Genomic DNA, 26049 nt, shown 5'->3' with positions numbered 1-26049 from the left:
CTCTAGCTGTCTTTGAAACACATAGACATTATATGTGTTTTAAGTATCGAAATTGGTCCACCTAGACTGGTAAGTCGTATTGTTGTTGACGTACTAGAAAAGAGACAAAGCACTATACCCTGAATAACAGAGAAATCAATGTTAGGTCCTGCTCGGTCTTTTCTGTTTATCATTCTAAGCATATTTTTCTTCAGGAAAAAAATAAAATAAACACCATCTAAGAGATGCAAAAGAAAGGAGACTGATTTATTTGCTTTTGTTTTTTTAATAAAAGTCATTAATAACAAAGAAGTCAAATACCCCAGGACAGGGACCAGTCAGAAACGTAGTATGTTGAGGAAATAAAGTTTTAATCACTGTCCTAATAAAAACTGAAGATTCCTAGGTTGTAATGGCAAGACCATGCTATTCGTTTTAGGATTTGATCTATCAGTGTTGAAACGGTTGGTGGAGAGGTGACGATGAGATGAATAGAGCTAAATAGAAATTGTTCTTCTCGTGGCACATCTTGTTTTAGATCATTATAGCATGGCTTCCACTGTCATCTTGAGCAGAAAGACCAAGGTAAATTCTTCCTTAAGTAGCTCAAGGGAAAAGCTCTCTTTTTCTCATTGATTATTAAGAGGAGTCTTTGGGAAAAAATGTTAAACTGAATCCCTCTCTCAACCTATCTGCCAAAAGGAATTGCCAAAAAAAATCTGACAGTAGCAATGATGTCATTATCTTCCCAATCCTACCAGAAATATGTCCTGTCATAGAGAATGACATTTTCTATATTTCTTTAGTTTCTGCTAGGTTGCAGCTCGGATCTGGTTAGTCCCTACACACTTCAGTCTGTGAATGTCTCTCTTTTATCTTTTGTTAAAGGGGTCAGCACAGGAATTCGACAGGAAAAAATAATAATAATTCAGTTGTGGGCTAAGTAATTTTACTATTTGTAATTCCTTGCCATTTCAGTGGAATTTTCATTCTTGTTACTAGATCACTTAAAAAAAAAAAAAAAGTTTAGGTGGATATAAATGTGTACATAAGACTGTGATCTTCAGGGTGTTTCTGCATGAGAAATTTTTAGAAATTGGATTTAAATTAGCCTCTGCAACATAGTTTATTGATAACTGGCTGCTGGCTGTTCAATACATGGACGTAAGCTTTTTCCTTAGTTTCCAAGACTAACACTCAACTTGGAAAGATAGTTTTATTAACTAGAGCTCTTTAGTAAGACAGTAAATGTTTTAGAGTGGCAATCTACTGATAAGCTTTTGCTTAACCTCTAGAAATGGTAGTGTGTATGACAAATATACAATATCAAAATTATAATTAACGATTGATTTACCACATAAAAATTAAAGAACCTGTTTTGGTTTTGGCTCCATACTTTTTCTCAGCATGCGAAGCATGATAGAGGGGAGCGCTAAATAAATAACAACCAAGGTGTTCAGTTTATTTTAATTGTTATATTTAAAATCTGATATTTTGTAAGTCTTCATTTTGAATTACAGATAGTATCTATTTGTATGTCCTAATTCTGTTAAATGATCTAAAGCTTGATCAGCAGTATTCTTCTGCTGGTTCATATCACTGGAATGAATATTCTTCCATACAACATGCATCAATTATTATGCCTTTTTCGTTCACCAAGTAAATTCGCAATGCTCTTTAACTAACAAAATATAGTGTATCTTCTAGGTGTAACTTCCACAAATCAGCACCGAGTTAATTGACTGTGCTTTGTAAATGTTAAATAATGCTCACTTTTTTTAGGCGGTCAAGTGAATTTGGTTTTGATTTTTATCAAGATGCCTATGGCTAGTATTTATCAAATATCTCATTGTATGTGTCGGGAAACAAATCACGTGGATATTAGACCTTACTTTGTAGTAACATAGGGCAGTTTTGCTTCAGAAAAAGAGCACACAGTCTTTTATTCACCAGAAGCTACACAAGAAAAAGAGTGTATCTACAACAGACAAGAGTATCTGTACCAAATTCTGGATAACAAAGTTCATACTGGATTTAACAGCAGTTTGTAACAAGTCCCAAATAAACTTTCACTTCCAACTTTACTTTTCAATTTTTGCTCCCAAGAACTAAATATTTTCTCATTATTGATATATTTTTTTATCTGATTTTAACAAAGAGCAGTAAATTAAGAGGTTAAAATTACTGGGGCATGAAATTTATTTTGTTGAAAGAAAAGCATAACTTTTCATGCATAACTTATTTTGCAGTGCTTTTGTGAATGAAAAGTATGCATTATGTACACAGATTTGCTTGACAGAGACCAGTACTCTTGCTTTAGAGGAAGAGAAAGGTTTATACCTACTTACTATTTTCATGAAATGAGAAAAGAAAATTAATCTTTTTTCCTTCTTGTCATGATAATTAATTTACACTTATCTAAATAAAATCAACAATAATCCAATAAAAGTGATTTGAGGAAACCAATTTGAAGTACTGCAGTATACTTAATTCTAAAGTCATATTTTTCCTTTGAATTCAAAACTAACTCTATTCTTTAGAGTTTATACTACAAAATGGATGCTTTTTTTAGAAAAGATCACATTTGGATATATAATTAAATAGTTAAGCAATTAGATATAAGCCTATGTGTGCACTGTTTGTGAATTAGTGTATTTATACCTATTGTGTGTGATGTTAAGTAATAGCTAAAGGAAATGTTCAAATAAAATGTGAGGAAAAAAAAGTACAGCTTTTGGAATATCTGTTTCAGAAGAAAAATTAGAAACAACTTTTTTTAGCAATCTTTTCTCAAAGAAGTTTCTCCACTTTCCTGATCTCTTCTTATTAATTAGGCAATGAGTATTTTCTCTTCTGATAGGTCTGGTAATAACTGGTAATGTTAATGCCTAGAAAAATTATAATGTCTGGAGATATATTGAGAGACAGAATACCTTCCAAGCATGATAAAATATTGAAATTCTAAATTTGACAGGAATTTTCCTCTGTCTTCAAATGGGCCAACTTTATATCCCATGTCAGAGCATGAAATTTTAGTTATACATAGTGTATATGTAATGTGCAAACTCGTAATTAAATGTGTATATATGTGAAAATTGAATCTGTATTAATATTTTCTGATTTGCTTGACCCCATTTTGCTGTTTGCCTAACCCTATGCATTTTTCTATCAATGTCTAACTCATTTTGCACTTGAAAGTTTTAAAAACACAATTTTCCTTTATATGCACAAGTTTACACTGCTCCTTTTATGGAATTTACAAGTGAAAGCAGTATGTAGTCTGTAATACGGACCAATTGTCTGTATTCTTTCTTTTGTGGGGGGGAGGAATTTTTAAAGCTTTAATCTTTGCTTGGTATTGATGATCTTTTATTCTAACCATGAGACATTCCAGTTATGTGCTTCATGATGATGACATCTTGATCATGGAGAATGCTTATAAGAGTTCCCTTCCACAGACTCCATCAATAAATTCCTCCCTTTAGATAGGGTGATCTCTGTTGGGGAGGAACTTCTAACAAAGAACAGAAACCACTAATTTTCCAATGTAAAATAGAGAAGACACAGAAAATTTATAGCTTCTTGCAATTTTTTTTTTGATTTTTCTCTCAAAACATGATCTTACTAGATGTTGGAAATGAGTAGTAGCTGTGATAAAAGCAACACACACCACTATAAGGCAACATGAAAATATATTTTAATATTTGTTTTCCTCCAAATTGTGCACATAAAACGTTCTTATTGGAATTTGTAGGGTAAAAAGCGAATTAACTTTAAAACATCAAAATACTTAAATAAATAAAAATGTGATTTAGTACATGGAACAATTTTTTTCAGTTCAAGTAAGAAAATTCTATTTATTGTGTCTTTATGAATAAATGTAGAAAAATGTTTGTTTAATGAGGTATATTAATGTTTCATCTCTGAGTAACTTAGTGTAAGTGAATTGAGAGAGGTTTTTTCTTTGGAAGCCCATTATTAATTCCATTATATAAACTTAAAAATTTTTAGATTAGCCTGGCTTCCTCCCCCCCCTTTTTTATGTTGTTCCCAACACTATTGGAAAATCAAGTCATGCATAATGAAAACTGAATATTTACATCTACAGATTTTAAGCAGTGCACACGATTAATATATAAAGGCAACAAAATGAGCTGTCCTGATTTTAGTGTTGTCATCTACAGCATCGACAGGAATTGCTGTATCACAAAGGAAGGTGCGTCAGATCAGTGACCCTGTTCAGCAGATTCTTATTCAGCTCCACAAAATTATCTTCATCACTCAAGTATGCATTACCGTTGCTTCTGACATTCTATCCATTTTAGTTATTTGCGGTTGTCAAAAAGATGATACTGCAAAGTACTGCTAATTTAGTTGCTGTTCTTTAAAAACAACAGAACTTGACATTTTTGCAGATGGCAGGATGTTTTAAAAATATACCATTTAAATAAAGACTAACCTCGAATATTAGTATGTGGAGGATGGCAATAATTGAGTCATAAAAAAAATCATTGGTTCACCTCAGAAAAATAGATTGTACAGTAATTTATTTTTATAACATTCTGTCATGTTAGCAATACGAATATTTTAGGTCACTACTGTATACTGATGTGAAGAATACATAAAATGCTTTTCTCTATATTAATATTTTAATTAATTTTATTAATTAATTTTTAATTAATATTTAAAGTAATAATTTCTACTATCAGTAACCTAGTAATAATTTCTTAGGATTTCTAGTGCAATAGTTCTTATCCTGAATATTGTAATTTAAATGTTTTGAAAAGTCAATACAGTGTTTTTTTTTTTTCAAACTTCAGAATTATTTTAAAATTAATTTTGAATGTTGCGTGGTGAAAGAGGGTTCAAGATATTTCATGCTGATTCCAAAACAAAAATGGAGGTGGTTATAAATATGCACTGAACTCTCAACTAAAAATATGACAGTAGACTTTTTGTACTCCAGAAAGATGACTAGTTATTTGCAAAAGTTGTTTTTATTAAACAAACAAACAAACAAACAAAAAAACCACATCATTTTGCTGTCTAAAATGAAAGGTTTATGTTTAGGAAGTCACATATATCACATCAGGGGATTTCAGATTGCTGAGCCAAATTTATATGATTTTGTTTAAAACATAATAACATAACTAAAATTAGGTGTATTTTATATGTCAAGCGTTTTTGTTATTGTTTTGGGACTGTCAAACTTCTTGAAGCAGGTAATACAGGAAATCAATTGTCATGAACAAAGAAAAAATGGTTATTTAAAATAACCGGAGTTGGCATAGCTTATTGGAATAGTAAGCCCTTTTCTTGATAACAGAATTGAGGCAGTTTAGTCTTTCTGTGCAATATTATAAGTGTGTCCAAGATGCTTATTAGTGAACCTACCCTCTGTGGTGAAGAAGTGTTTCTCAAGTGGCCTACTAGTTAGTGCTAGTTCTCATAAGTGAGAGCTAACAACAACATAAAGACTTGCTTGAAACGGGCCATTGAACAACTTTGATGCTTTCAGTATCAGTTGATCTCAGAATGAGAAGGTAGAGAAACCAGGGTCCACACCTGTACTTGGTCACTGTGCAACATGCTTCTCTTGTACTTGCTTATATTCTTGCAAATCTACGGTAGAATATATATATATATTTAATAATACATAATTGTTTCCTACAACTCTCTTACATATTTCAACTGACAATTTGAAACTGAACTTTACAAGGGAGAGTTCTTTACTGTTAGGTCTTGGCAGTCAAAGCAGCTTTCCCAATCCAGTTTCCATGGGAACAAGAGTTGGACTGATTTGTTGGAAAATAATGTAAGAGGAAGCTTTTAAAAAAGCATTATGGCCATTTTTAAGAAAACTGATCTGACATCTGATTTCATTAAAACGGAAGTTAAAATTGGACAGTAGTGCCTGAGGCAACTCTGAGTTTCTCATGCAGTGGATTTGTCCTTTATCACTGTTGCTTCAGAATATCCCAGTATGTCGATGGTACATTAACTGCACATAGTTCATTGCAGTGGCACGTAGTTTACGGAGTGTCTTGCAGGCCTTTCCTAAGGCATCATTTTTTCCTCATATATAGGCCAATGAATGTTCAACATCTGACTTAAAGCATATGTATAAGGTCTCATCTGCACAAAAACACAGTAGCATCTATCTGTAACAGAAAGCTGTATGCAGCCAGCTATCTAATGAAGTCCTTTAATGCTTACGATTTAACCTTGACCCTTAGTTTGCTAGAGCAAACCAGGAGTGACTCCTGTGAGGCCAATATAGCTGTTCCAGATTGATAGCCATCTTAGAACAGTAGTTTGTTTCAAAGGGAACAAAATCTTTAAAAAGTATACTGTGATAGTGCTTTGAATGTGAATCAATGGTGAAAGCTTCCTTGCATAGTCAAAAACCTTACTGAATTCAGTGGAGTGGCACTTTGTGAATTTACATTATTGATGTGATTATAAAGTGTATGCTAAATAATAGAAAATAATTTTCACAAACACTGTCTGCGGGTATAATAAACTATACAAAAACAGTGTAGGGAGATGGTTTCCAAAGGGTGGTACATACCAAAGAGTGGTCATCAAATGGATTGGTGACAGATGTGACTGTCAATATGACTGCTGCGACCAACAGCCAAAGCTTTACATTTACTCATAAAACCGTTTTAAAATGATTTTATAATCAGGGAGGCAAATCTAGTATTAATCATACTAGGCTTAATATAATGATCTTTCAAGGTTAGAGGGACTTGTATGATCTGCCAAGCCTAACAGAATGGGCAAACTAAGATTACTATAATATGTCATTAAATCAGGTTTTGTACTGTTGTCTGTCACCATGCTATTAAACATTAATGTTTCTTTTTGCAGTGTAGCCACTTTTTTCAGTAATGGTACTGCTGATTAGGTGATCTTTATGGGAGCTGTAATTGAGTGGTGAAAACATTTGTTTCTCTGTGTTGCATAGCTTCCTCCAGCTTTGCAGTGCAACTTGAAAAGGAGAGTCATTGAAAGATTCAAGAAGTCCCTCTTCAGTCAGCAGAGCAATCCTTGTAATCTGAAATCAGAAATGAAAAAGGTGCAGTACGTCAATTACCATCTTTCAAGTTTGTCTCTGATCGTTACAAAATGTATTGTAAATGAAGAGGGCCAGCAAAAACAAAATTCATCTCATTAGAGCTCAGAAAGCAAAGAGGAAGGAAAATGTAACATTTTCTGTGGCAAAACTGATAAAATAATATAAGCTCTTAATTTATATAAGCACTTCATAATTTATTATTAAATTGCCAATATTATTCATGTTTTGGAATGTCTTCCTACTCAAACTATGAGCTTTCAGAAAGCACATAAACTATCCAGAGTGTCTTGAATATTGAATACCTTGTCCCATAATGGTGTAGTATCAGCAACAGTTTAGAATCCTCAGTTTAAAAATACTGCAGATTTGCAATGATTGCATGGCTAAAGAACCGTGCCTGTATGTTTTCCAATGACATGCTGGACACTTTCCAAACAGGAAAGAGCTAGTGACTAAAATTCCAACCCAAACTATTCTATGATTCTATGAAATCAGAATTTCTAAATGGTCCTTCAAAATATCCCGAGAAGACTGTAGTCAGCAGAGGATCTGAAAATTGACTTCTGTGTACTGTGAGAGACTGTGAAACTATTTCATTTTTTAATTGAAGACAAAGCAATTATTAGGTATGTTACTGTATATAAAATGTGGTGACAAGGATAATTGCTTAACATTCACTTCAGATGTGAGACATAATACCCCTTTCTAACCTAATTTGCTTGTCACCTATTTGCACTGAATTGTGGAATCTTCCAAGTAATTGTTACAGAATGGACTCACCCCAATTACTAAATCTGCTCACTACTTTTGTATTAAATTATCTGAGATGCCTAAGCTCCGTGGAAAGTGGCTATGTAATGTTTACATTGTTGTGCATTTGAAAGGTAGTTAAAGATGCCTCTTTGAGCCATCAGTTTTATGCAAATATGCTATTCTGTAAATCAACCTGGGATTTACATTAAACAATTCCCATATTTCAGTCATAACACTAAATATAAGGAAATGTTTTCTATTACTGTATTGAGTGGATGTTTCCAGGAAAGGGTGCCCAAAAATGTGATAAGAAAAAGGAAATATTTGTTAGAAAATTAATCTAATTTTCAATTGCCCAGAAATAATGGAACCTATTTATTTATGAATGTATAAATGCTCTCAACTGTAAAATTGTTAGCTTCAAAACTATTGAATTTGTGACTGAAGAAAATGGAAGAAAAACACTATTTAAAAAGTAAATGATAGTAAATTGAAGATGTTTGAAATGCTGAATGCAATTCTGGGTATTTCTACCTCAAAGGAAATAGAAAGCAGCAAAAAGTACAGTTAGAAGGATGGGGAACCGATAAGCATCAGTGAATAAATAGGACATATTTTAAGTCAGTAAGAACAAATACATTTTGAGAATTTTACAAAAATCACCACTGTAACTATTCTGGGTAACATGAATTGAATTTGGAGGTAACAAAGTGCTTTATACAAACTGCAGGTTGACAGATTGCAGTGTTCACTAAGTGACTCAGGGGAGAAGAAGGTAGAACATTGATAATTGTGTTCACTACTTTTTCATTTATCTAAAATGTATTGAAATTTCCTTTGACTTCTGATAGTTTGGGAAATACAGAAAGAGGCAGACTGCCTGTCTCAGATTTACATAGGAAAGGGTAGACTGCTTTACAGAAGTCTGATGTGTTGGCAAAAGGGAAGCGCGGAGATTTCAGGTGTCCTTTGCTTTTTTCTCTCTCTTTTTTTTTTTTTTCTCCCCCAGCTGCTCCAAGGTTCTCCTGAAATGATTGAGCCCAACATCTTTACAGCAGATTGTCATGTGGTACTTCTCTCATCAGCTGCAAATACATTAGTTCCAGATGATAGAAAAGGTAACAAAACAACAAAAAATTGGTAGTGGCATATGTTTTTCTAATAAAGGATATTGTACTGAAGTAGGAAGAATTCCTGCTCTGATCTAAGAGCTATCTTTAGAGACAGGAAAGTTGTTGACTATACGAATTTTCTGATCATTTTTTTTCCCCTGTGTGTGTGTTAGTTTGTTTTTCAATTCTTGGTAAGATAAGTAGTTTACCATTGTGGAAAATTCTACTAAGTTAAGAGAGCATACTTTGAAATTATAAAGAAATAGCAAAGATACAAATAACACATGGTTCAACCATGAAAATTAACAGAAATTTTTGTCACTGAAAATATCCTGCTTAGGATTTGCCTGTCTTTTCACGTGATTTTTAAACAAACTACGAACCCTTTGTTGTTCTGTCATGTTTAAACTAGTAATCCTGGCATGATATATTTACCTATCTGAATCAAACCCTGGAAACTTGAAGAGGGAAATGTACGTGCAATACTACACCTATATAGTGTAAAATGTGTACATATATTTTAGAAAATAAATAGAGTCAAATATAATTTGCACTAGCGTTACTCATAGACAAGTCATGAACTCCACCTTTAGTCAAACCTACTATCACAGGCAGCATCCCAGGTGGGGAACCATAATTACTAGTTCAGAGACTTGTTCTGTCATTTGCCTCTTTGTGTAATACAGCTAAGAAAGTATTGAAGTAGCCTAAGGAAAATGCACAACTTGCATTTTGTCATTTGTGCCATTTTCATTCTTCTAAACGCAGGAAAAATTATGGCTGCAAATCATAAACTAGAGGACATAGTATGGTTAAAAACTGTTGTTCCAGAAAGAAGGGTGAGAAACCTTGGTTTTGCTGGCCTTTGTGTTGAAACTGGCATATAAATTCCACAGATTATTGTAAAAGTAAAGAATAATACTAGGTGTTGAGTGTGACATTTGGATAAGAAACAAATCCCTAACAGTCACTTAACTTATGAACTTAATTTTGTTCTTAAAGAAAAAAAGCAAATTGATTAGGTGTTCAGTATTGGTAATTTTTGATTCTCTTAACCTGCAAATGATACTTTTGTCCTCACAATTTGCTGCTGCAAGTGTACCCTTTTTACTATAAATTGCAAGTGGGGAAGAATAAGAAAGTTACATTGCTATGTTCTTTACATTAAATATTTTTTAAAAATCAATATTTTTCCATCAGTTATGACATTTTATAATGTGATAACATCTTGTGACTCAAATGTTCACGGAATGCCTTAAGATCCCTCCTGCTTTTGCCAAGGGGTCATTGTGATCAGTGGAATAAAATGCTGATAACCTAACTTAACAATTATCTGTCATGTCATTAGAGAACTGCTAAGAAAAACTAACGAAAAAAAAATGATGAAGAACCATAAACACCAGATTCAATAGTATAACATTATTTGCCTCTTATTTTAAGGTATTGTTGGCACTTCTGACATAGCAGAAGGGATGACATATGAACAGTTGCAGGTAAGCTTTATATATATATATAAGTATTAATGTATTTTATTGCTTTTAATAAAGATAATTTACTGAAATGAATTTCTTTTAATTTGTAGACCATAATTGAAGAGGTTCTAGAGGAAAGTGGTTATTACAATTTCTCTTCAAACAGGTGAGTCTGAGTGTTTGTCCTGGTTTCAGGTAGGACAGAGTTAATTTTCCTCCTAGTAGCTGGCAGGGTGCTATGTTTTGGATTAGGATGAGAAGAGCGCTGATAACATGCTGATGTTTTAATTGTTGTAGAGCAATGCTTACACCAAGCCAAGGACTTTTCAGCTTCTCGCTCTGTCCTGCTAGCGAGCAGGCTGGGGGTGCAGCAGGAGCTGGGAGGGGACAGACCCAGGACAGCTGACCCAAACTGGCCAAAGGGGTATTCCATACCATCTGACGTCATGCTGAACAATATATAGGGGTGGCTAGCCGGGGTGGGGGGGCCGGCTGCTCGGGGATAGGCTGGGCATTGGTCAACGGGTGGTGAGCAATTGCATTGTGCATCACTTTGTACACATTATTACTATTATTATTATTATTATTATTATTATTGTTATTATTTTCCCTGTCTTAATAAACTGTCCTTATCTCAACTCACAGGCTTCACTTTCCCGTTTCTCTCCCCCATCCCGGAGAGGGAGGGGGGAGGGTGAGCGAACGGCTGTGTGGTGTTTAGCTGCCAGCCGGGCTAAACCACAACAGTGTTCAATTTGAAAAGAAAAAGTTAAGATGTGCTAAAAGCAAATGTATCATCTACCTGTTTGCATGATTGCAATTTCAGTTGAAAGTTAGTGCAATGCATCGTTATTATAATACATGGATGCATGGACTGGAAGAAATTGATATGGTACATTTAGTTAATATAAGCTGTTTTCGCCACATGGCCACATTTGTTTCCTTCACTCAGACAATAGAGTGGTAGAAGTTTGGCAGCAATCTCCTTAATTTTTAGTTGTATAAAACCAGAGATGAAGGAAAGTTTTATTTTAATAGAAGTATGTTTTACGGGGCTGAAAGGATGAAGCTAGCATATGTAGTAAAAAGTTTGAGTACAATTCAGAAAGCAGAAAAAGTAGTTGCTAGCACAAAAGTGCAGGGGATGAAAAAAAAAGTGAAGGTTTTTGAAACTGGGTGTATGCCTTGTCCTAGAGATGGTAAGTCTTTGCTGCAAGAACCTGTGGAGGAACACAAGAAAGAGAGTATATGAAAAATGTCCATATAGTCCAGAACATAAGCTTAGTGTTTCTCATTCTCTTTACCTGCTAGCCTGTATTTATTACCTCAGGTACTCTTTAGTGAAAAAAAAAAAAAATTCACTGCTTCTACCAGGTCTTCCTTGTCTTTGCAACAATCAGCATCTTAATGCCTGGGAAACCACCTGGGAGTTAGGTTTTCTAAAATCAGCAACAAAAAAACGGCCAAACAAACCAGAAAAAAAAATCCTCTAAATTCTGATATTAAGAGGTTTTAAGATTTTGTATTTCCTGGTTCTTCAGTAATGTTTTTCAGTTATCTGTTATCTCTGCAAATTTTTCTGTGTGGAACTATTTATTGACTACAGCTTGAGAAGTTTCAAATGTTAGCCTGAATATTTTTATAGAATACTCACTAAATTGGAATTCCAGCTCACAAATATCTTACAGCTGCCAGCTGTTAAGTATTGAAAAATCATGATTCAGAACTCCCAAAATAAAATAATAATTTGCTCTTTAAACCTTCAGGGTAAAATTGAATCATGTTTACAAATCACTTTTGCAGCTATGAGGTCTAACAAATGTTAGTATTTGAATTTTTGTCCTGATCACATGCTCCCAATATTTGGAGCTGTAAAAAATCAAATATTGTGCAACTTAGAAAAACAATATGAAAAAGGCTGTCCTTTTTAACATTGAGATCTAGCAAATGTATAAATGTGGTGTATAGACATTTAGTTAACGCACTGGCAAAAAACATCATATTGTAATTTACTGTAATGATGCAGATGTATCTTGAATATGGGCATGAGTATTTTTGCACAAACTATTATGAAAATAATAAATCTATTAATAAAAATGTAAAGGACATTTAAAGATTACAGAAAAATATGTTAGTACTTACAATGTATAACACAGGAATGCCACATAAGACTAACAGCAGTGCAATAATTAACATTGTTTTTTTTCTGGTGACAGCATTTATTCGGGACTACTTATTTTTCCTGCTGTGCCGAAATTCCCTACGGATTTGTTGTTCTTCAGAATCTTAAAATATTTTTGTACATTTTGGGAAATTTTGTTTCAGAGGAGACAAGAAAATATTCTTCATAGCCACATGGGATGACAGTGTAGTATAGGATGTTTTTTCCTTATGCCATGTTTATCCTGTAGGGGGAAAGAGCAAGTAGTACATCTTCACATATACATAAAGGCAGGAGAGGAAGGCCGGTGAATGCTCAGCATCTTTCTTCACATTGTGTTTCCTTTGAGTCATACAACTTCTCCAGTAGTGCTGATAATGTGTTATTCACAGGCAGTGCTGATTTGTACTTTGGTCATGGGACTTGTAGCAAAGCCAAAAGTGATTTTGGAGTGGGAGAAAGGAATGAAGTAAAATCTCCTTAGAAGTTTAGAAGTATGTTGTCTAAATTTGATTTTGTTTGCTTGTTTTTGCTTCTTATTTACAATTGTAAATGTGTGCATGTAACAGCTATTTTAGACTTTGACCTACTCCAGTGCATGTGTGTCATTCTAGCATGCCCTAGCTTTAGCTGGCAAATGCAGAGCAGCCACACCTAATTGTTGATCTGCCACCAGCAGCAATACACACTCTTGATTTTTCACTATGCTGCTGAATTATTTGTCATGATGCATAATTACATTTGGCTCCCCTGTCACTATTATGTTAATTCTTTTCCAGACAGTGTTTTACTCCCAAATAAATTAATATCTTTCTCTCTCTTTCTGAAAATTGGTACACCATGCTTTCACTGTCAGGAGTATCTCTCTCTATTTCCAGAGGACTTACCATATTTTCTAGAATATGCTTCACTCAGTGCTATTTAGAGCTTTCAGCATTTTTTTTTCTCATACTTTGTCCAAGTAGTCAAGCAGTGCAGTTTCAATAGCTTTTGAATTCTGTATGATTCATTTGTCTAGCAGACATGCTAGGGTTCATCTTAAATTCTCCAAACAGTTTAAGCAAGCTAGAAGGACAAACCTCAGTATGCAGCATGTTTGGGACTTTCACAACGGACATAAAGAATGGTAGTGTCTCTAGCAGAAAGGCAAATTACCTTCCCTTCTGCCCATAACACAATTCTAGGTCTTCTAATAGAATTGTGAAAAAAATGAATTCCAAAACAGTTGCATCTTTGTCAGCGACACGGACATGGACGTTGGGATTGAGTGCACCCTCAGCAAGTTTTCTGACACCAAGCTGTGCAGTGTGGTTGACATGCTGGAAGGAAGGGGTGCCATCCAGAGGGACCTGGACAGGCTTGAGAGGTGGGCCTGTGCAAACCTCATGAGGTTCAACAAGGCCAAGTGCAAGGCTCTGCATCTGGGCTGGAGCAATCCCAAGCACAAATACAGGCTGGGTGGAGAATGGATTGAGAGCAGCCCAGAGGAGAAGGACCTGAGGGTGGCGGTGGGTGAGAGACTCTACATGAGCTGACAATGTCGAGTCCCTGAACCTCAAGGCTGGGCTTGGGGGAACAAAGTCCCTCCCACTGTAAGTGAAGAGCAGGTTTGAGACTACCTGATGAAACTGAACGGGTACAAATCTATGGGGCCTGATGACATGCATCCCAGGGTCCTGAGGGAACTGGCTGATGTAGTTGGCAAGCCTCTCTCCATCATATTCGAAAAGTCCCAGCAGTCAGATGAAGTCCCTGGTGACTGAAAAAAGGGAAACATTGCTCTAATTTTTAAAAAGGGTGGAAAGGAAGACACAGAGAACTACAGACCAGTGAGCCTCACCACAGTACCTGGGAAGATCATGGAACAGATCCTCCTCGAGGCAATGTTAAGGCACATGCAAGACAAAGAGATGATCTGAGATGGCTAGTATGGATTCACCAAGGATAAATCATGCCTGACCAGTCTGGTGGCCTTCTATGATGGAGTGACTGCATCAGTCAACAAGGGAAGACCATCTGACTGACAGTCATCTACCTGGACTTCTGTAAGGCCTTTGACACAGTCCCACATGAAATCTTGATCTCTATATTGGGGAGAGATGAATTTGAAAGGTGGACTAGTTAGTGGATAAGGAATAGGTTGGATGGCCACAGCCAGAGTTTCGGTCAATGGCTCTGTGTTCATATGGAAGCTGGTGATGAGTGGTGTCCTGCAGGGGTCTATCCTGGGACCAGTGCTGCTTAATATCTTTATCAATGATACAGACAATAGGATTGAGTGCACCCTCAGCAAGTTTGCAGATGATACCAAGCTGAGTGGGGCAGTTGAAGCAACAGAAGGAAGGGAAGCCATCCAAAAGGAAGTGGACAATCTTGAGAAATGGGTCTATGTGAACCTAATGAGGTTCAACAAGTCCAAGTGCAAGGTGCTGCACCAGGGTTGGGGCAATCCCAGACATGAGGACAGACTGGAAGAAGAACTCACTGAGAGCAGCCCTGCAGAGAAGTACCTGGGGGTTCTGGTGGACAAAAAGCTTGACGTGTCAGCAGTGTGCACTTGCAGCCCAGAAGGCCAACTGCATCCTGGGCTGCATCAACAGAGGCATGGCCAACAGGTCAAGGGAGCTGATTGTCCTCCTCTGCTCTGCCCTCATGATGCCCTACTTGGAGCACTGCATCCAGGTCTGGAGTCCCCAGCACAAGAAATATGTGGACCTGTTAGAGCAGGTCCAGTGGAGGAACAGAGATGATCAGAGGCTTGGAGCACCTCTCCTGTGAAGAAAGACTGAGAGAGCTGGGGCTGTTCAGCCTGGAGAAGAGAAGGCTCTGTGGAGACCTTGATGTAGCCTTCCAGTACTTAAAAGGGGCTTATAAAAAAGATGGAGAGTGATTTTTTTACACGGGCAGATACTGATAGGACAAGGGGTAATGGCTTTAAACTAAAAGAGGGTAGATTTAGATTAGATACCAGGAAGAAATTCTTTACTACAAGTGTGGTGAGATACTGGAACAGGTTGCCCAGAGAAGCTGTGGATGCCCCATTCCTGGAAGTATTCAGGGGCAGCCTGGATGGGGCTTTGAGCAACTTTGTCTGGTGGGAGGTGTCCCTGCTCATGGAAGGGGGGTTGGAACTAGATGATATTTAAGGTCCTTTCCGACCCAAACCATTCTGTGATTCTATAAGGCTCGAAAGTCCTCAGAAAACATCAGAAAATCACAAACTTAATTGGTAAAGTTGAAAATTTCTAAAGCTATTTCTTCGTTTCAGGGACAATTTCTTCAGGATTTCTGAACAATTTAACTTGACAGTGTCAGTTCCATATGTTGGAAAGCTGCAAGGAGAATTCTGTTTTGGAACAAAGACTTCCACAGCTGCTGTGCTACAACATGGAACATGTGCTTTTGCTAAAAGCACTATTAAATGCAGAAGAAATAGCTTGATGTCATATACTGTACTAATGCAATTTCCTACTTCATCATGAAGCATGCTTTATGCAAAAAACATACTTAAAATATTTTTTCTTTACTTTCTGCTTAGGGGGGATTTTGTGTTTAGTGTTTCTTTCCTGTCACTGTTGCCTCTTGCTGTTCCCCCGGAATTCCAGGAATGGGACACTAAATCTTAACTGGGGGCAGTGACATGAAGATTGTAGCAAGATTAATTAACTGTATAAAGGGTTAAACGTGATTCAGGCAATTTTATTTGGTGTGGATTAAAGCATGAATTCTTTAGAAAATGAGACAGGTTCATAAGAAAAATATCATGTTTTCCCCCATTTCATTATAATAGTAATTACTATCTCAATAGCAGTCATTTCATTTCGTGGGGATTAATGGCCAGCTGAGGATAATGACCCTCAGCTTTATCTTGAATAATCAACTCATGCCCATTTATCCCTAATGTCCTGAAATTATTCAGAGCTCCAATTGTGTTACATATTTATACAGACATTTGGTAAACATGCATAAAAAAATGTAGTGTTTTGAAATTATTCTAATCACACCATTTGTGCCAGTCTTTCTTTCTTTTTTTTTTTCCCTATTCAGATTTAATATTATACCACATAAGTGACAGGCACCTTGCTGTTGAGCCTGTCATTTATGAATAGGACAAGAAATACTAGTTTCAAACTTTCACCACACTTCTTCATATTGGATATGTAATACCCAAATCGATGGAGAAGTCTATTTTTAATCAGTTGCATTAAGAGACTTAATCCAAGCACAACTCACTTATATGATAGAAGATTTGTCATATCATAAATAAACAAAAATAGCAATTGTCAGAGACGGTGGTTGTGTTCAGCTGGGTGCCATAGCTCATATAAGAGGTCTGTTTACAAGAGAAATCTTTCAGCATTTATTTCATAGGACAAAACCAGTTGCAATGCAGATAAGAATAGATGGTAAAATTGTTCATAATTAAATGCATATATTAATATGTTGTCAGTTATAATTCTCGTGTCTTTGTTCAGTGAAATCTTTTCCATTGTTATTGAAGTTTTAGAATTAAAGAAACAAGCATTCATGTACTTAGAGCTATTTCACAAAGAGGAAAACTGTCAAGTCTGGTTCTAATGATAGCTATACATTTTTAACTACTCAAAGAATAGCACAAGGTATTACTCACAGAAAGATAATATAGCTCAGTAATGACAGCAAATTCTGAACTTTGCCTATTTGAAGCAGCTCTCATTTGTTACTGGGGCTGTGGTCCATGGGTATATTATCTGAAAATACAAATGCATTTCTTGGGCTTTTTTTGTCTGCAAGTTTTCACCATGTCAGCCATTTATTCTTCAACACTATTCTGCCTGTTTAATTGTGTTGCATGACCAAAGAATTCAAATTTGTATTTAGCTTAGTTAACATTTTTTAATGTTCTAGAACAGACCAAACTAGCCAGTAGACGAAAACTACGCAGCTCCAGTGCTTCTGAAATCTAAAGTGAATTTTTTGACTTTGTGATGTCTGGGCGATTTATGACACTGCTACAATTTTTTTTATTTTTTTTTTTTCATTTTGGTACCACTTTCTGTTAATGTTGCCTGGCATTTTCTGTTAATTGTTTTCTTCTTCCAAATGATAGTCCATGTTAATTCTTACTTAGTGTATCTCATAAACACAAAAGAATATTGTTTTGGCCAGGAATGTTTATCTAAGTTTACCAGCAATCTGTTGGTTTGTACTTCTCCCCAGTGAGGTAAAAAAGCAAAAGCTCAGCAGTCCTGCTTTGTTTTGTTTTATTTTGTTTTATTTTAAACATCTGTGACTGGTAGAGTGTTTGATCTACTCATCTGCAGGTCTGTGTGGCACTGTAAGCGTGCAGCCCTATTCCCACAGAGCAGCATTCACTACACTGTTTAAGCTGTCTGTCCTTCCACTAGGAGGCAGTATTGGCTTACCTTTCCTAAATAACATATTCTACAGAAATTAGAAAAAGGAGAAGTAACGTGAAAACATGGAGTCACAATTGATTCTAGCTTCAGTTTCATCCAACTCTTAGGATAAGGCAGTGATTAACTCCTGTCACATTGATATATAGAGTTCCAGTGACAATGAAATATGTGGCCAAGAGATGGGTTGAAGACATTAACTGAATAGAGTTCACCACTGCATATGGTGATAGGCATACTGCATCTTTTTGTGCTTTCTAGAGACAAAAACTTTATTAAGTTGTTACAGCCACGCTAGTATTGGCCATACTCAAAAGAGAAGGTACATGAGAAGTGCCAAGACTTCCTGTTAATAGTTCAGTGGAGCTCTAAAGATATATTGACTTATAAACTAGAGAAAATGTATGCCTTAGATGCTAGGGTATTAGCACTTACACATGGCAGAATCAAATGGCCAAATGTAAAAAAGGTACTGCTAGCTGGATCTTTAGAGAATTGCAGGAATGTTCCTGTCATTTCAGGGATGCATAGTAGTCCAATGAAACAGAAGGAGGATTTTAGTTCTTCTGATACTACAATATAAAAACAAAACACTTTTCTCCTTTTGGTTAGTAAGTCAGTCTAATTAAGATTTTTATTTCAGGCTGTTTTCTGTGAACCAGCATGATAGGAGCAGCATCAAGATTACTAGATTTGGCTAGCATCAGGGCTGCTACGTATAAATTACTTAGATTTAGAACTTGGTTATAATTCATGAAATTGTGTTGGGCAGAACAGAGAAGTGATCCAGGAATCCTTCTGGTGTAAGTACCAAAATAATCTAATCCTGTGGCAGGACTATGAATGACACAAAACATCTCTCTTCACTCAGTTTGCTGAAGATTCTCTTTAGCAATAAGGTAGGCGAGGCAGGAGGTGCATTCAGTTCTTTTGCTGAAAAAAAATAAATAAATGAAGGCTTGTCTGGACTACTACAGAATTTTGGATGCCTGGTAGGTACTGGCTCGTTGATACAGTTCAGTGATGATACACAAATTAAGTGGTCTCCTAACAGTGGAAATGCCTGAAGTCCACACTGTCTGTAGAAAAAGTGCATGTTTATGAAGCTGTCTGTCAGCATTTGGACTGTGGGAATGACTGTTTTCAACACTAGGCAGATGGCTCTGATCCCTTGCAGAGATCACATGCCCTGAGCTCTCAGACGTTCTTATATGAGCTTCCCATCTTTGAGTGGAAGCATCTGTCATCACAGACTTGTTTGGCTGAGTTAATATGGGTGTGCTCTTGCAGTTCTGAAGTGGATCTTTCTACTAGTTTAAGGAAAAGATTTACTCTGGGACTGACTTTTATGTGTCTGAGATATCTACTTGGCAGAGTTCTTGTACAGAGCATAGATAAAGTCTGTCAAATAACATTAAATAAGAAGGCAGATTCCTACCCAAGGCAATTGAAAAAGCTCACTGTAGTCTGGAGTCATTCTTGTGCTAGCAGAACTGTACCTTACACAGCTTTTTTGAACAGTACACTGAGTTGAAATGAAGGGGAAATTTCCCTTCCTTCCCTTCCTTCCCTTCCTTCCTTCTCTTTTATGGTTTGGTCCAGCTAGGTCAGTTTATCTGAAAAGAATGTAATACCTTTCCACGTCACAGCAAGATGCAGTTGAAAGGAGTTTGGGGAATAGGCTTACTTTCTTTTAAGGCTAAGTGCAAGATAACCTGAAAGTTTTCTAACAAATGGAAGACATGATTGGCCTCAGTGTTTAGAAGTCACAATCATTCAAAGTTAAAACATTTTTAACTGTCTCAAGATATTCTTGATGACTGGTAGGATGGTTGATGACTGATAAACAGGTTGTTGTTTTGATATAGCAGTGTAGGATACAACCAAAGTTATTCTGGGCTGCCAATACGGTACTAACTGTCACAGTATTCCTCAGAATACTGTAGTTGCATCACTTTTCCATGAAGACTGCATTTTTACCAGTAGAACTTGTATTTATGGATATGGGGAAGCCAGATCTTCATGGCTCTGACATAGTAATCCTTAAGAGAAGATAATTCTTAGGCCTTATCAAAGTATCAGCCTGAGTTCTGAAATTTAGTTTAAAATATTTTACTTAAGACTAATTATCTGGAAATTATGTAAAATCAAGGAATAACTGTTTGTCTTACTGGAATTTTGTATCTGTAAAAACACCACGATCTCCTGAGTTTTCCACGTTTCCATGGAGTTCTGTAGCTATAGAAATCTGTGCTACTGAAGGAGCTGAAAGATTTTAGGTTTTAAAGCACTGGATTAAGATATTAAAAATATGAAGCTTTGCCCTACACTGCTTGCCCACATTAAAAAAGAAAAAAAAAAGAAATCTAGTGACATTTTATTAAGCGCTGCATTAGAACAAGGATTTCAATTTTGGCTAAGAAAGTACATCTTTTGTCACAAGTATGACTTTAACCATTCTCTTAGAAATTTGTGCCAATGTAACCAAGTTATAATTTTAAGAAATCGCAGCATATATATGTTGAACAGTAGTCTTGACGGAGCACAGAAATGTTATCAGATCAAGTCTAGACATCAGAAGAAAAAGTTTATCTGATCATTGTAAGATAGTGTCTGTGCAAAGAAATGATAAGTAGCGACTGATGAGAAGAAGGCCAGGAAGTGAGCAGTAGATAAATCTAATGCAGAGTCAAGAACAGCAAGAGACAAAATAAAAGAATCCTGGAGGAGATACTGGTATGTGGAAGGGAAGAACCTGTGGCTGGGACTCACTAGGTGAATAGAATGGTTTTCAGTAAGGCCAGATGGTAGAAATCATAGGCCTACAAAAGAGCCATGCAGAAAAGCTGGCAAGTTCAAAAGCTGAGACAGAACGTTGAGCCTCTGGCAACTGGAGCACTCAAGTGCAGTGTCCTTTCTTACGTTGTCAGAAAAGTGCATGTGTCATCATCATCTGGTGCTGGTCCTCATGTGAGGATAGCTACCCATATCTGCTAGAAGCTATTTATTAACTTAATGACGGAGTCTGCGCATTGCAGTTAATATTTTCAGTCTTGTAGATGAACTGTGTGGGTGATATCACAACAAAATACCTGGAGAGGAGTTTGTTTATGATGTAAAAATTAGGAAACAACATACACAAATCTTTATGTTAAGTATTATTATTAACTATATTGCAGAAGTTGTGATTCAAGAAAGATATAGAAAGTACTCTTCTGAATCATGGTAAATATTTTTGCTGTGTGACTACATCCTATTTTTTGCACAGATACAGTGCCTCATTAATTATGTTATCCACGTATGGGGCTGAATGAAAGTTTGCTGTCAGCCTTTAGTCTGTGTGTTTTCTCTTATGTGCACTTGGTTTTCCAACTTAAATAATGACCTTTCAGCCTAGGGATTTAAATGTAGCAGAAGTTATTTTTCATATGTTTCTTTTCCTCATTACTGGAACACTGCTGTATCTTTCAGTACTTCAGTAATCAATGTAATGCTCTGCATCCTGAGGGGCTGGCTGTATAGAGGCACGTATGAAAGGGCTTTGGATATCTGGGTTATACTTGCTGTAAACTTATGTCAAGGAAAACGTTCTGAAGAGGTTTTGCTCTTGAAATAGAGACAAAAAAGAAACACCTATTTTACTTTCTCGCAGCACCGTTTATGAGAAGAAGCCTTTTTACATATGTTAATAGGATAATTCTAATAATGTAATTAAACCTGATTCTGAGGCAGTCTTCACCTATATGAAGTCAACAGAAGTGGCTCGAACACCTTCTGTGCTAATTTTCTGTATAGCATTCAAGAAAGGAATTAGAAGAGGAGAAGGAAGTGATGTTAAAGACTTTCTTTCAACTAGTTCTCCATTATGTTGAAGTCTCTCGAGGTGTTACATCAGCAGCATAAGTTAAAGCTGGCCCGCAGATGCAGTGTGTTGCATTCGGGCCTCATTGATTAGCTGTGGGAGACCTTTACACCATGCTGCTCTAATTCTATTTGTATGCAGTGCAGACAAGTCCATAAATTTTGAGTCAGAGGACCATTAGGCAAACTAATTCCCTGTGTATAGCATAAATGATAGAATTTCACACGGAGATTTCTGCATCAAACTCTGTTCTAAATTCTGAACTGAAACATTTGTTTGGATAGACTTCTGAGGTTCCTTAGATTGTGCGTTATAGTCATAGCATGGTAGCTTTCTGCTGATAGTGCAGAGATTGATCCCAGACCTGGTGAGTGTGAGTAGCAGGGAATTCTTAGTTCCCACACATATTAACTAGCTTCTTTTTCCCTCCAGGTATTTCTACTATCCAACAAAGGACTATCCAGCAAAAGAAGAGAACTCATAATTCTGAACAAAGAGTTTAGAACTGCTCCTGGTGAAGTCAAACTGCCTGTGTTTCAGCTGTTGCTGTCTGATTACCAAAGGGGGCAAGTTTTGCTCATTAAATAGCAACGAGAAGGAATTCAAGTGTTGGACAGTTTCAAGAAACCTTGTGATTTTTCAGGATGATACTGTTAACTTTAGCTTTGTTTACAGCATAAGCACTTTACATAGAACCCTGTGAACAATGCTTCCAGGTTTATACATTATGAGTAAAACACGACTCCCAGCAGTACATACCTTCTATTTTTATGTATTTTTTTAAGAATTGCTGCATAGTCAGGCTTTTCATAGTTCAAAGCCTGTAGCCTTATTTATATCCACTTATGTCTTCCAAGGGAAGAAAAAAGCTTTGCAATATCACCAGATAGAAAATATATGTAGGTTCCCTGTATGAAAATTAGAAACAGATTAAACATCGACAATATGATTTTAATATTTAGATTTTTTTTTTACTTGCATTTAGGTAGTTGCAAATTCTAATGCTTGTGTGACATGTTAATAGTCATTATTTGCAACTGGCATAGCACCTGGAAGGACTGTTATTTTAAAATAGCTGTTTTTACAGCTATTTCAAAATGTCTGTATATTATATGTCAATTTTTAGGCATGCATTTTATAGACGTGTATATAAAGTGTCATATGCATACATGTTATATACACATTCATTTATTAACAGACTAAATTAAATACATGCTTTGCTAATCAAAACTTTAGCACTAAAAAGAACTTTGAGAATTTCAATATTTATTCACTCTATATTAAATGGAGATAAAAATCTCACTGTAGCAGCAAGAAGCTTTTTTTGTGTGTGTGTGTCTACAATTCAGTAAGGAATACTTATAAAGTACAAAGGCTTTTCTATGCAGTTGATACTGTGGCAATCTTAACTGTTGAAAATAACCAGAATGCACTTGCTGACATTGTTGAAAATTATTAAAGTTATGGTCATCATATGATTATTCATAAGTAATTTGATACAGAGGTATATTCTGTGCTTTTCAAAGGCTGGCGAAGATTGTTCCCCATCTTCCCCAGCTCCAGTAGTTTGTTTTTAACTATAAATTGCTAACTAGCATTCATTTCCTAACAACTCAAGAGTATTCAAGGTATTATTGCTATTCAAGGTATTCAAGTAATTCAAGGTATTATTTCACCTATAATGCATGACTTACAATCCAAATTATGAAGTGGTGAAAAAGGACTCTTTTCATATACATATTATGCAAAAAGTCATCAGGTGCTATCTTTACACCTACACAATAGTATAGTTATAACAGCAAAGGTCTATTAATGGCTGCTTTAGAAATCAAATCAAAAGGGTAAAGTTGGTCATTGTATGTTCTATAGTGAGGACATAGATAAAGTGTTCTGAAGAAGGAAAATAGCACGTGCTATTGACGTCCTTGTGGAGTCAATGTAAAGGAGAAGAACCAGCATTTTGTCTTCAGTCAGTCTCATTTAACTTTAATATTTACCATCATTGCATATCCTTCAATTATCCCCTGCTTTCTTCTTTCCCTGTACCTGCTGCCATGGCTAATACTAAACATTATACAGGTGTATCTCCTTATGTCTGTCTGAAGGAGAGGGCCACCTAACACTTGTCAGTGATTGACAGTGACAGTGTGCCATGCCTGCAACTTTACCACCACATCTTACTGAATGTAGACCCCAACCTTAAAGTATGTTCTTTTAAGTGTAATTTTTGCCAGTAACGTCCATATGGCATCTGTTTTAAGGACACAAATTAAAGATTGTACATGCTGTAACTACAGCAAAATGAAAATGAATGTCATTACCTTGGGCATCTTCAAAAACAGGTATTTTCTACCTGGCAAACCTGAAGGTAGCCTTAGTATAATTTCCCCTGTTTTTCTTTGTAGCTTTTGAATGCTAAAGTAAACTCTGTCATTTTGAAATAGAAAGGTTCTCAGACATCTTGCCTGGCCAAGGCATATAATTCCATAAGTTACTATTTCCAAAGTTGTTTTAATTACTGTAGATGATACATTTCCTGCAATGCTACCACTAAAAAAGCAATTCCTAGTCTAGTTCAGTGTGCTAGTTTTGCTTTCGTAGAATGGAGATGGATTATAAGGTAAATCTACGCTGTATATGGCTGCCACTGGAACTGATTTCACTGGTCTTTTATCCAAAAACACTTCATTTAAATTAAACCTTGATATGCTAGTCCTACTCAAATTGCATTTCAATTCTCATAATCAATTTCCATTAAAATAGTATGAAACAAGTCTACACTTAAAATTGTAACCTATTTTAATATCTTTGTGCAGAAATGTCTTATAATTTTAAAAAGTCAGACTAATGAATTCATTAGAAATACTTTCAACCTTTTTTTCAAGAATGTTTTGAAGTAGCATTGTTTATTTTTTGTCTGGATGCATGTGATAGTGCAGTGTTCATTCGTATGTGATGGCATTATTTTTGTTTAGAAATGAATATGATGACTCCTATTATATTTCTCTTAATATATTTGTAGTGCTGTTAACTTTGAAGCAAATGTTGTGCTCATTTTTGACTATGAATGATGGATTACTAGATTGTGGCTAGCAAAGGAGAGCAAACTTCTTTCCAGTAACTACAGGATGGGATGTAGATTGGTGGCATGTCCAGCTGGATCTACCAAGGCAAATCAAACCAGAGAATCAGTGGCCTTTTCTTTTCCGTTACTGGAGTTCACCGAGATTCTTTTTTTCTCCCTGGTTGCAATTGAACTGGCGTGCTGGCTGCTGTAGAAAAGAGCTGACACTTTTTTTAAAGCATTTCTTGAAAGTGGTCATTGCCCTTGTGCTGTTAATGATTTTGAAAGCAGCACTGGTCAAAACAGTGGAATGATAAGGAAAATGACTGCATTAAAATGGTAGACAGTTTGTATAATGTGTCTCAGTTGACCCTGTGTGCCCCTGTATGTGTTATGAAGCATGCCACCAATACCATCAAAAGTCAGCAATGTTAAGTGTACGCATACAGATATTTTTTTGCTCTGAACAGTGTTGAAATCAGTCATTTGATTGCTTCTGAACTATTAACGTAGGACTTGCTTAAAAATGGATATTCACATAGAACTATACGAGTAATTTAGTGAGGGTAAATATGAAGAATACTGCCCATTATTTTATTTTGGCTTGCCAGTGAATTCTTGCTACAAAGAATATCTGTTCTCTTATGCTATTTTCTTATAAATAGGAATTTGCAAATATCCTTTGGGCATCATTTTGTGAAAATGAAATATCTGTGTATCATTAGATTTAAACTATATGCTGCAAAAGAGGTCTTCTGTAGTAGATTGTGTTTGTGATGCAATACTGCCTGGAAAGAGCTGCAAGCAGTTCAGAAAATTTTTCTTTGCTCATCTAGATCACTATAGTGGGTCCTTAAAATAGTCCGTGTTGGATGCATGTCATTAAATACTAACCCATGTATCTGTAATACTGGAACTTCTGGTTTTAGTTTGAAAACACAGAGTGCAGAGCAATTAACTGCCACAGAAGTTTGATTATCTTAGCTGTCAATTAATTCATGGCATTAGTACATAGATGTCCTCCATTGATAATCAGGGTGCATTGTATTTTACATTACATGAGAAGTAACGAGCCAGTTCTGCCATGAATAATTTCTGTATGGCTAAATTCTGTATAGAACATATAGATAAAGCATATTTTGGGAAAGACAGAAAATAAATACAAGTTA

General features: G+C 35.8%; 1 protein-coding gene across 1 annotated transcript in view; it reads left to right on the top strand.

The window, feature by feature from the left end:
- The window catches only part of NEK10 (NIMA related kinase 10), a 97838-nt gene extending 74892 nt beyond the window's left edge, over positions 1-22946 (top strand). Inside the window, exons 30-35 of the mRNA XM_035556485.2 lie at positions 4164-4264; positions 6950-7060; positions 8823-8931; positions 10366-10418; positions 10508-10563; positions 22249-22946. Coding sequence (XP_035412378.1) covers positions 4164-4264; positions 6950-7060; positions 8823-8931; positions 10366-10418; positions 10508-10563; positions 22249-22300 — 482 coding nt within the window. The 3' untranslated portion in view covers positions 22301-22946. The remainder of the gene's footprint in view (positions 1-4163; positions 4265-6949; positions 7061-8822; positions 8932-10365; positions 10419-10507; positions 10564-22248) is intronic.
- The last annotated feature ends 3103 nt before the right edge of the window (positions 22947-26049 follow it).

Source organism: Cygnus atratus, chromosome 2 (assembly GCF_013377495.2).
Source record: "Cygnus atratus isolate AKBS03 ecotype Queensland, Australia chromosome 2, CAtr_DNAZoo_HiC_assembly, whole genome shotgun sequence".
Lineage (NCBI taxonomy): Eukaryota > Metazoa > Chordata > Aves > Anseriformes > Anatidae > Cygnus > Cygnus atratus.
The sequence above is the reverse complement of the archived record's forward strand: the minus strand, read 5'-3'. Positions and strand labels throughout refer to the sequence as shown.